This window comes from Pelobates fuscus, chromosome 11 (genome assembly GCF_036172605.1).
Source record: "Pelobates fuscus isolate aPelFus1 chromosome 11, aPelFus1.pri, whole genome shotgun sequence".
Classification (NCBI taxonomy): domain Eukaryota; kingdom Metazoa; phylum Chordata; class Amphibia; order Anura; family Pelobatidae; genus Pelobates; species Pelobates fuscus.
In genome coordinates this window covers 31,279,824-31,292,458 of record NC_086327.1, presented here as the reverse complement: position 1 = coordinate 31,292,458, position 12,635 = coordinate 31,279,824, and the positions used below count along the sequence as shown (strand labels likewise).

Below are 12,635 nucleotides of genomic sequence, written 5' to 3'. Positions count from 1 at the left end.
TTATGAACTGGTGTCTTATCTTGTTCCAGAGTGGAAATTGCAAATCTAACACATAAACATTCATACACTAAACTACTAAAATATTATAGCGGCAATAACAGAACAGCAACCTCATAAACCGTTGGCAAACTTAAATAGCCTCAATGATTATTGTACATTACTATTTCGACTTACACAGAAACTCCCAGCTATCTTCAGCACAATAGAATTGATAGTATTTACTAAGAAGTGCTATCTTTCAAAGGATACCCCACACAAACAGGGCGTTAAAATATGCCCCTGCTGATATTATTTGACAATATTTCCAGGAAACCTCTCTTAATTGTCTACTTTGTGGCTGTCAAAAGATTATGTGATGTGCAATCATTACATCTCCTTTTAGACAGTTATGTTTTTCTTTACGCCTAAAAACAGATTAAATTTGAGAAAAAAGTATTCTGTTTTCTCTCATATATCTCTGTAAATGTTGCTCCCAAACTACTGCTTCACATTAAAAAGTTATGTAATCATTTTTGCTTGTTTTGCTTTTCACTCTTTTTAATGTTAGCTGTTAGTTATTTTAACATGTAGATTTGCACTGATTACAATGGAACCACATGGCATTCATTTCAGATCTTTCACTGTTTCATGATTAGCATGTAAGTACAGGAATCATGGGAAAAGACCCGAAGATGGCAGTGTGCTACTTGTGAGCAATATAAGTCCTAGTAAGAAAAGCTTTTTTTTTCTTCTAGTGAATGCATTTTTGTTGTTTGTTTGTTTTTCTCTACATATTCTACCGCAGTAATTTACTAAGATGATCAAAAATGACCTACCATAATCAAAATGCTTCCTTGCTTTTTTAACCACATGGTTGGCTATTTATTTATCAGCATGGCTTCCACATAGTACGATCATAGTTTAAAATGAGCCCTATGGGTTAGTTAAACCTCAGCCATGGATTGAAATGTTGTGTTGCTCGCTCTCTCCTTTACCCAAGTGGCAATGCAAGTCTAAAGGGGTCTGCAGGGGGCACGAGGATCAGGATTCTGTGTTTTACATTCTGTGCCAGTTGTGAGTAAACTTATTTAACAAAATACTTTTTAAATTCAGTAATTAACATTATTAAGATAACCCTTTTTTAGGAATATTGTTTACATCATGAAGATGACAATAAAGCATTCTATTTTATAATTGTCTCAGTATTTGTTATCAGTAAATTTGACCACATTTTTATTTTTCAGCATGAAAAATCATAAATGTGTTATTTTAGTAATTCTTACTACGAATATTCATATTCCCTTTAATGTCCAGACCATGGGTGTAACAGTGATTCCCTCTCCTCCCCCCCCTCCCCCCCCCCCCCCCCTGCGTTCCCCGAGAAGACAATAGAATAACACAAAGAGAAGGATGAGAGGCAGTGAAATGACAGTTCTCCAAGTGTTCTTAGTATAAAAATGCACATACTTCAACTAATTGTTTATAAAGCATTTTATGTTATTAATATTTATTATTGAGCCTGCAATTTGATTAGCTAAAATGTGGAGTACAAAAGTACTTGCAAAAAAAAAAAAAAAATTGATAGAAAATATAAACTAAGTCAGAATAGAGCACTCACAAAAAATAAAGTTAATAATTTTACAATGAATGTGTGTGCTAAAAGCGCTTCAGACTAGGTTTTTGCCTTGTTTTGGATCAACAGCAAAAACATATATGAGGAAGGCTGAACTTGATGGACGCAAGTCTCTTTTCAGCTATGTAACTATGTAACTATGTAAATTGTACATCCAACCCTTTTTGGTCTACCTGAAAGCATGCTTTGAGAGCTCTGCCTTGTTTTCAGATATGTCTTGAAATGCAGATGCTACAGTAAGTAATAATTAAGTGTTCTTGCATAGCAAGACCACTTACTGTTATCTCACATATATATTATTATAGCCAAATTTGCCACCCTAACTCCTCCCACAGTTTTTACACTACATAGACAAAAATATACCAAAACGTGCAGATTGTTCTCGATTGGTGTGCTATTACTTTGTGGAACGTTTCGCTGAATGGTTCACGGAATATCGTCGTTCTTGTGGCGAAATTTGTCCCATAGGAATGAATGGCAAAGCTAGAGTGGGAGCTGGCAAAAGCTGAAAAATCAGGACATGATTTCTAAACTGCCACCACTCCCTCATTTTCAGGCCCACCTACACAAATCTTATATCAAAACGTTCAGCTATCCCTGCTGCCACTAAAAATGTCCACAGCTAAGCCATAGTCCTGATAGTTTTCACAATATGACCATTTGTTTGCAACTCACGCAGTCCATTGACATTCATTGAAACTCCACTCTGCAAAGCTCACATTTGAAGGGCAAATTCTAAACTGCGACTGTGCCTTCATTGTTAATATCTCAGATACATACTATACATCAAAATGTAGGTCTGGGTCTTGTGATTCTCACAATATAAAGCGCTTCATTGTAGGATTTATAGTTGTATTTTCTTCCTCAAGGACAATTAGACCTGCATATGTGTGATTTAAACAGGCTATACACTAACCAATTCTAGGTTTAAGATTGGTGGATTTTCTACGGGTTTAGTCACATATACACTTTTTAATTAACTTATTGTCGTATACAGAAAAAAAACAAAAACACTAAAAACATTCAATAAAAATACTTTTCAGTAATAAAAAAAAAAATTATTACCAATCATAGTCCATTACTGCAATTGTGAGACTGACATGATCCATATTCTCATTGGGAATGTCAAAGACCAGCGCCTCATTGTAAGTCGGGTTCAATGTATTCTTCTTTATCGACGTTTTCCGCTTTTTTAACCTCCGCCCCTCGCAGATGAGAGAAGCTTTTACATACGGATCTATAAGTGAGAGTACCATTTACAAAATGAATACGTACATATTATGAAATCAAAGGGATACTTGTAGACAAAGGTTTACAAAGAATATTCAATAGTGTAAGCCAATGATATGTCACGGGAGACATAAACGTGAATGATTGTGAATAAATTAGGTCACGCTAAAAGCGAGGTTATGACTTTAGATTCCCAGTTCAAGCACCAATACCCAACCTTTGAGTATTACATTCTGGACTCTACTTGTGTTTATAGCCACCTCAAGATATTAACTTGTGTTTCAAGATTAATAATAATACTAAATTGGGTATTTGGAAGAATTTAAGGTAAATCACATTTTAGGCCAAATCAAGGAGCTGGGAATAGCTGAATGGGAGAATTTGTCTCGTTTGTCTATTAATTAGCAATCCCCTTGCAGTCTTCTACAACTTCCTGATTTAGGGAATCTCTTTAGCTGTGGTGCTGCAAATTATGCTGTACATTATTTCTCATGATGCTCAGCTAGCTATAATGAAGGGGAGCACTGCAAAGGGCAAGAGGGCTGGAGACTGGATGACTTATGTATGAATATAGGGAATCATAGAGAAAGCTCAAGAGATAATTAGTACATATTACTATGGACTCCCACACTTATATACTATATTACCACCATCTCACAGTTGTCTGGAAAGGGTAAAGAGCACAGTGTGTCAGTGTAGCCTCTAGTTGGTTAATTATTCCATATCTCATTGCACAGGGTTACAGAAATAGGGCGCTCATATGCTAGGCCCCTCTTGGTTAGTTGGGGTCATAGAGAATTCCTTGATTTTTTTTTCGATCTTCCACAACACAGAGTTGGAGATTTTTCCCCCCACATTTTCTACGTCTATGAATCACTGTAAGTCAGTGTTTAAAAAGTTGGGTCCAATAAGAAATTCCAAATTAGGTTAATCTTTTAGATTGATTTAGAATCCAATACAAGCATAAACTTTGCATTTACTATAAGGTCCAGTTGCTGTTAGTTTTCACTAATCCTCCAGGTAATAAACCTGATTAGATCTTAGATTGCAGGAGTAATAGAGTATAAATAATTTATCTCAAGCTCTCATTGTGCTCTTAGTAAAACCCATCCAAAGGTTCACCGTTCTATTAATTCTTACTTGAATCATTATTTTGGGAATAAAATATTAAAACAGATAAGTACAGCTAATCTTCTGCATACATTTCTCTCCGGTTCATTTCATATTTTCTATGAGCAATCATATAATGGACCTCTTGTCTTGTCTCATTTCAACAGATCAATGATTTCTGTTCAATAATACAATCTCTACTTGATTGGCTTTGCTTTGAAACTCCATATTATTAAATCCAGCTGCATACGTTGATCATCGTTATACATACAAATTAACAAGGAGAGTTGGTGGCTAAATTACACGATAGCAAAATGTTGGAGTTGAAAATGGACTTTAAAAAATATAAAACCCAAAGGTATGAATTGGTAAAAAAAAAAAAAAAAAACTCAGATTCTTCCAAATATTTGAATACCTAGCTCAAGTGGCTTATGTGGATTAATTAATAATATCCACCCTTGTTAAACTTTCAATCTGAAATTTTAAGGAGTACTTCAAAATATAAAGATATAGAAACATTGCATAGTGTATGTCCATAGGAAAAAAAATAATTCTCGCTTAGAGCAATACTTCTCATTTTATTGTATCTCTCTGTTCTTTCTACATGTACAATATTTGGACTTCATTAGTTGAATAGATTAATATTTGTGTATTATCTATATATTATAAATTAGTATTCACTCATTGTTTAATACATCAGGACAGATTCCAAATATACAGGATAGATTATGTAGACAAATTCGAAAACAGTCTATGCAGAAAAATAATACTAATGTCTAATATAGATTTACCTTTACTTCCATTATTAATAAATAACTTTTCATTGAACATAAGCAGATCAAAATTGGCAGAATGAGAATGATGTTGTTTCTAATTAACTGCTGGGTTCTTTTACACTTTTTGAAATGTTAAGCTAATATATCATGTTGAAGTTCTCAGGCACACGTTAATATTTAAACCTTATACTCATTTCAATGCTATGGAGCGTATTTTCTTTATATAGAGAGCGTATTTTCATTTTTGTTAAATTCTTTGTGCAAGTGGCAGTTTTATGTGTTGATGCTATTAATTTGTTTCTATCCAATTTGGTCAAAGTAAATTCTCATATATGCTTGTTTATTTGGACCAGGGGTGCTGACCCTCCAGATGCTGCGGATGCTTTGCCAGCTTTATAGCTGTAACAGCACTATGGTAAATGTAGTGCAAACATTTGAACAATAAATTGAATATTTAATACATTCCCTAATAAACATCACTGGGGTTCCAGGATTATTATTATTATTATTATTATTATTATTATTATTATTATTATTATTATTATTATTGCCATTTATATAGCGCCAACAGATTCCGTAGCACTTTACAATATTATGAGAGGGGATTTAACTATAAATAGGACAATTACAAGAAAACTTACAGGAACAATAGGTTGAAGAGGACCCTGCTCAAACGAGTTTACAGTATATAGGGATGGGGTATAAAACACATTAGGACAGGAAATAACAATCAAATAAGGTGGGAGTAAAGCAGAGCTGGAGGAGAGAGTAGAGTGCTGCCCTTTAGGAGAGAGCAAGAGACAGGTATGTAAGGTAGGGGTTACCCTGGGAGACCATAAGCTTTCCTTAAGAGATGGGATTTAAGGCACTTCTTAAATGATTGAAGACTAGGGGAGAGTCTGATGGTGGTAGGAAGGGAGCCACCCACGAGAAGTTCTGCAAGCGTGAGTTGGTCGTACAGGTACGAGCAACGGACAGGAGAAGGTAACGGCAGAGCGGAGAGACCGAGAAGGGGCATACCTATGGATCTGTGAAGAGATATAAGAGGGGATAGAATTGTTCAGTACTTTATAGGTATGGGTTAGCACTTTGAATTAACTCCTATAAGATACAGGAAGCCAATGTAAGGACTTACAGAGGGGCGAGGTGTGAGAGGACTGACTAGAGAGTCTGGCGGCAGCATTAATTACAGACTGTAGCGGGTAATACAGCTTTTAGGTAGACCAATAAAGAGAGGGTTACAATAATCCATGTGGGAAATTACTAGAGCATGGACAAGCTCGTTGGTAGCATCAAGAAAGGGGCAGATGCAGGCTATGTTTTTAAGATAGAATCTACAGGATTTGGCAACATACTGGATGTGAGGTTGTGAGGTTCAAAGGTGAGGCCAGAAACAAGTATGGCGCCAAGACAGCGCACTTGCAAGGATGGACTTATGTGGATACCATTAACTTAAAGGGAGAGAGAAAGAGAAGGATCAGAATTAGGAGGAGGAAAGACAAGGAGCTCAGTTTTATAGAGATTGAGTTTCTGAAAGCGGGAGGACATCCAGTCAGAGATGGAAGAAAGGCAAGCAGTGACACGTTGCAGGACGGCAGGAGAGAGGTCCGGGGAGGAGAGATATATCTGGGTGTTATCAGCGTACAGGTGGTAGTGGAATCCAAATGAGGTAATACGTTTGCCAAAGAGGCTGTATAAGGAGAAACCAGAAGGGACAAAGGACAGAGTCTTGGGGGACTCCAACCTATACAGGACGAGGGGAGGAGATATCATTAGAAAAGGAGACACTGAATGAGCATTGGGAGAGATAAGAGGAAAAACACGAGAGGACATAGTCACAGAGACCAAGTGATTGAAGAGATTGAAGAAGGGGAGCATGATCAACAGTGTCAATGGCAACATAGAGGTCTATAAGAATTAGTATGGAGTAGTGGCCTTTGGATTTAGCTGCATTTAGGTTATTAGTAACTTTGATAAGAGCAGTCTCAGTAGAGTGGAGAGGGCGGAAGGCAGATTGAGAAGAAGAGAGTTGGAGTTGAGGAAGTGAGACATACGGGTAAAGACAAGTCTTTCCAGAAGCTTTGAAGAAAAAGGGAGCAGATATATGGGATGATTGCTAGAGGGGGAGAACAGGTCAAGAGATGTGTTTTTTCAGCATAGATACTACAGTGGCATGTTTAAGGTCAGCTGGGGCAATGCCAAAAGAGAGAGAGATGCATGTTAAGGAAGGCACAAGACAAGGGGAGAGAGATCTGATAAGGTGAGATTGAACAGGATCGAGCGGGCTAGTGGTGGGGTGAGAGGAAAGGAGAAGCGCAGCCACCTCTTGTTCAGTAGCCGGGGAGAAAGTCTGAAGGGTAGGAAAAACATGCTCTACATGTGGTTGAGAAAGAGAACGGCAAGGTGGGGAGAATTATTTCCTTAGTTGTTCGATCTTGTCAGTAAAGTAGCATGCAAAGCTATCGGATGTAAGGTTAGTTTAGGGGGTGGCCACAGCAGGGCGAAGAAGAGAGTTAAAGGTGTCAAAGAGATGCCTGGGATTGCATGATCATGAACTAATGAGAGAGGAAAAGTATGATTGTTTGGCGAGGGCAAGGGCTGCGCTGTATGAACACAATATGAATCTATAATAGAGATAGTCTGCCTGGTTACGAGACTTCCTCCAGGAGCATTCAGCACAATGGGAGCATCTTTGCAGGTAGCGTGTTGATGTAATATTCCACGGTTGGGGGCATGTCCTACTCGAGGTGCACGTTTGGAGCGGGGCTTCAGCGTTCAAGGCAGAGGTGAGGGTAGTGTTATATGTGGAGATGGCCAGTTAGGGACAGGAGAGGGAAGGGATGAATAGCAGTTGTGAATCAATTTCAACTGACAGCTGCTGGAGGGCAATAGAATTAAGGTTCCTCCTGAGTTGAGGGGGGTTAGACTGAGGTTGTTGGGTGAGGGGGTACTTGAGAGCAAATGATAAGAGGTGGTGATCAGAGAGAGGAAATGGAGTGTTGCAGATATTAGATACTGTACATGCATAAGAGAAAATGAGGTCAAGGGTATTGCCAGCTGCATGGGTGGGAGAATTAGCCCACTGTGATAGCCCAATGGAGGAAGTAATTGAAAGTAGTTTAGAGGCTGCTGAGGTCAAAGGTGGGTTAATGGGAATATTCAAGTCCCTGAGAATTAGGAAAGAAATATTAGAAGAGAGGAAGTAGGGTAACCAGGCAGCAAAGTGGTCAAGGAAGAGGGGAACCAGGAGGGTGATAAATCTGAAAATGTTAGCAGAGAAGGGTTTGAAAAGGCAAATCAAATGAATTTTCAAATGATAGGAAAGAGGTGGTGGTTAGAGGTTTGAAGGAGCAGTGAGGTCAGAGGAGAATCCCTACACCACCACCTTTACATTCAGTTTGCTGAGAAGGGACCGGGGGTTTGGAGAGGCATCACAAGCTGCTAGGAGCAGAAGGATAGAAAGGAAGTGAAGGTGGGAGTAGGATTTGAATGTTTTGTAGGAAGGTATGTATATAGAGTGGAAGTAATGAAAATGGTGTTGCCAGGGACAGGCGAGCAGAAGGGTAGGGATATTTTAGTAATGAGAGAAGTTAGTGTGAAAGAGAAAAATAGAAGGGAGAACATTAATTAGAGAAAATGTGTTTTCCGTATATTAACTTAATTAGACTCATTATAATCATTTCATTCATGGCTTTGTTTCTGGTAAATCTGCATTTTAGACTAAATTGAATAGTAAAACCAATGCAGCACCTATGTTCACTGAGTGTAGAGGGATAACAGAATCAAACAAAAAGTGAATAAATAGAAGACTCACCGAAGTGAGGCTCATAAGCTGGTTTTGATACAATAAATACTAAATAACTTGATACATATAATAATGACTAAACCAGACGCACTGTATATTGATGCGGTATCTATATTAGTCTAGTAGGTAACTCCAAGTATGGGGTATTGGGTTATAATCAAAATACTTTATTATGTTCTTGACAGAACAGAAATCCAAAAGAACACACAAAAACCTCAAAGGAGTACCAGAGAAATTAGATACAGTATAAAAAGAAGATAGGATATTGAGGCTGGAGTGATAGTGGTAGATTCTCTAAACAGTGAAAAAATAGAGAGTCCACCAATGTATAAATGGTACACTTACAGAGATGGTACCATGTTGAGTATAAATCCTAAATCTTAAGTCTCCTAAATAAGACACCTTCAAGGGTGTATAGGGCTATCAATGTTGGATCAGAGGATCTATATACAGATACAGCCACAGTAAGGAAAGAAGTAAAACAAGACAAATATATATATCCCTACAACTCCTAAGAAAACACCTTCAAGGGTGTTCTATACTGTCCCTAGGAGCAAAGAGGAGAAAAAGATAGTACTACTCCAAAGGCCTATAGCGGATTTCTTCTAAATAGCATCAATCATTGCTGTCTGGACAGAAGCATAGGTGAACCAAACCAAAATTAACCACCTAGTGTTCCCATAGTGTTACGTGAATCAAAATAAATAAAAGAATAAACCCGACGCGCGTTTCGGTGCTTTCTAAGGCACCTTCTGTCAAGAACATAATAAAGTATTTTGATTATAACCCAATACCCCATACTTGGAGTTACCTACTAGACTAATATAGATACCGCATCAATATACAGTGCGTCTGGTTTAGTCATTATTATATGTATCAAGTTATTTAGTATTTATTGTATCAAAACCAGCTTATGAGCCTCACTTCGGTGAGTCTTCTATTTATTCACTTTTTGTTTAATACTTTATTTTGGGTACAAGCCCTAAACGGTGGAACTGGAACCACCAAACTGACCTCAGTTTGTCACTCACTCTCATAAGTGTATGAGGTGTCTGACACACTCCTCCTATCTCGGATAACAGAATCACCTTATTGGCAAGGTCTATGAGAAGAAAACACCATTGATGTCTGGAAGTCTAAAGCAATGGATGGATGACTTTACGGAGGGGGAATAGGTGATGATGGTATGGGAGGGAATGATGGACAGAAGGACAAATCCACAATTGGGCACTCACATGTGCAGAAAAGCAGCTGCTTTGATATATATCACATTTTCATAAATACTCTAGAGGAACTTCAATATTTCAGTCCACTCAGAACATTTATCAAAGACAAACAAAATGATAAAACCAATCCAGAATGTAAGTGAAGACTGAGACCAAACTCGAACAAAAATAGCCCGCCCCTCGACTAATCTTCACTCAGGTTTCAGCCCCTAAGCAGAAGTTAATTCTAAGGAAAGCTACTGCCCAGGGTGTTATTAGATGGACCTCAGTTATGAAGACACTGAAGGCTTAAAAGGCTGCCCTGTGCAAAATGGAGCTGCCCAGTATTTTGCTTCTAGACTGCCACTTTGGGTGGGATCATATACAATTGGTACAAGTTCCCACTGCAAAGGCGCAAGTGAGTCAAAACCGTATTGCAATCTGTGGAATTGTTGCTCATTCTCAGTGTCCTCATTTTTACTACCTTTTTGTAAGGGCTGAATGCAAACTTTTAACTATAGTGTCTATGCTAAATTTACTTTACTAAAAAGTGAGAAACAAGGCCAGTGACTGCACTATTACAAGTAGAGCATTTTTTTTGCTATGTTTCACACTAGTTTAGAATAGTGTTTACATTTGTTGAGTGCACATTTCAAGCTGAGATATATAGATATATATGTTTTTTTAAGAATTTTCTTAGAAGATAGTGAGGCATTGGGGAGGTACTATCACTTTCAAATACAATAACTGTAACAATACATACCACTGCATCATCTTAATGATGTCTCATTCTAAATCACTGTCAATTCGATGCTATGGGACTTACCCGAGAAACCAGTTAAATCCATTGCTTTTAAGTTGGTTGCTTTGATGATTGTAACAGTGAGACGGCCAGCAGTCGGGAGGTAACACAATGAGAAATTAATTTCACCCAAGTCAGCTTTCTCCTTAAAATGAAAAATAGAACATATTGTATCATGAACTTCATAAAATTCCTAAAAGAAGTAAAGTGATGCGAGTAAAAGGATTTGATATGTATTTAAAACCTTACCTAATGGTTGTTGATATCAATGTAGCAGCAATATTACATTTTTACAGTAGTGGATTTAGTTACCGAAAAAGTTTATTGGCTGCACCAGGTCTTACCCGGTATTTTATTGGTGATTGGGTTGCAATAGTGGCACAGTTGCTAGTTTATAATTACAGTGTGCAGCCTGCAGGGTAGCCAAGAATGCAATCTCTTACTGCAGAACAGAAGAGAATATATGAAGTATTACCTTTCACTGGGATTCTCTAAAGCAGCGTTTCCCAATTGTTGTTCCGCAAGAACGAAATTGGGGTTCCGCGGTTATTTGCCCATTGGCTGGCCTATGCATTTAGGGCCACCTGACCAGTATCGCTAAACAGAGGCCCAGGTCACTTCCTCCCAGACAGAGAGCACGCAGAGTGGGATGGGGAGAGTGAACAGCAGCCAGCAGTTTGCAGCACACCATAAAAAACCAGCAGCCTGCAGCACTCCAAGCAAGGAAAGGGGTAATCTAACAGGAGGGGCACTACAAACACTTGTGTGTGTCTGTGTATGTATCTGTGTGTGTATCTGAGTGTGTGTATCTGTGTGTCAAAGTGTGTTTGTGTCACTGTATGTATCTGTGCCAGTGTGTGTATCTGTTTTTCAGTGTATCTGGTAGGGTGTGTATCTCAGTGTGTATGTGCCATTGTGTTTATTTCTCAGTGTGTGTCAGTGTATCTGTCTGTGTGTGTGTGTGTGTTTGACAGTATGTGTCAGTGTGTGTATATGTGCCAGTCTGTATCTGTGTGTCAGTGTTTGTTTATGTGTATATGTGTGTCACTGTGTGTTTATGTGTGGGCATGTGTCAGTGTGTGTATGTGCCAGTGTTTATCTGTGTGTCAGTGTATATGTCAGTGTTTGTATGTGTCAGTATGTGTATATGTGTGTTTTATTTATGTCAGTGTGTGTATCTGTGTGTATGTGCCAGTGTGTCAGTGTATCTGTCAGTTTGTGTATGTACCAGTGTGTGTCTGTATACCAGTGTGTCTATTTTCATGTGTGTGTGTTAGTATTTATCTGTCTCGGTGTGCATATGTGTGAGCGTATGTGCCAGTGTATGTATCTGTGTGTCAGTGTGTGTATTTGAGTGTGTGTATATCTATTGCTACAGTGAGCATATCTGTGTATATCTGTGTGTCAGTGTATGTGAGTGTGTGTGTAGGTTTGTGCCAGTGTGTGTAGCTGTGTGTCAGTGTGTGTGTATATGACTGTGTGTGTGTGTCAGTGTGTTTCTGTTTGTTAATATGTATGTATATCTGTGTAAGTGTGTATGTGCAGACATCCCAGCAATCAAACACCAACACAACATGTAAACACACCCCAGTAAACACAAACATGACATACAAAGACACCCCATAACTCTAAAATTACACACAAACACTCAAACACACCCTTCACTTATACACACAAATGTAAATCCGCATTTAAAAAAAACACTTCATCCAAACACACCATTGCATGTAAATGCAAGTAAATGCAAGCACACCCCTGTATTAAAATGCTAAAATTACAACATCAACTCTTCACACCTGCTACTTGTTCTGCAATCTGTTTACTATCTGTAGAAATTTGCCAAAAAAGAAAATATTATGCTCTAGTTTCACAATATCGGTACACTAAGTCATAGGGTTCCTCAGGAAAAATTAATTCCGAATCCCTGCTCTAGAGGTGTATTTGTTACTCAAAAGTGGTGTGAGTACAGATTTTTGGAAATCGAAGGAGGCAAAGCTAAACAATAGGAGACAGGATTTTTACACTTCCCAACCTTGTAGGGACCTATATAACGAGGAGCCAATTTGAGCATAAGAATTCTGAGGCAGATGTTTCT

General features: G+C 38.2%; 1 protein-coding gene across 2 annotated transcripts in view; it reads right to left on the bottom strand.

Annotated features, from left to right (window-relative positions):
- SYT3 (synaptotagmin 3) overlaps positions 1-12,635 on the bottom strand; it is a 126,733-nt gene that overhangs the window by 11,368 nt on the left and 102,730 nt on the right. For both annotated transcript variants that reach the window (XM_063435787.1, XM_063435786.1), the window contains exons 5-6: positions 10,565-10,685; positions 2,678-2,849 (exon numbers count right to left, since the gene is read on the bottom strand). In XM_063435787.1, the coding sequence (XP_063291857.1) occupies positions 2,678-2,849; positions 10,565-10,685 (293 nt within the window). The remainder of the gene's footprint in view (positions 1-2,677; positions 2,850-10,564; positions 10,686-12,635) is intronic.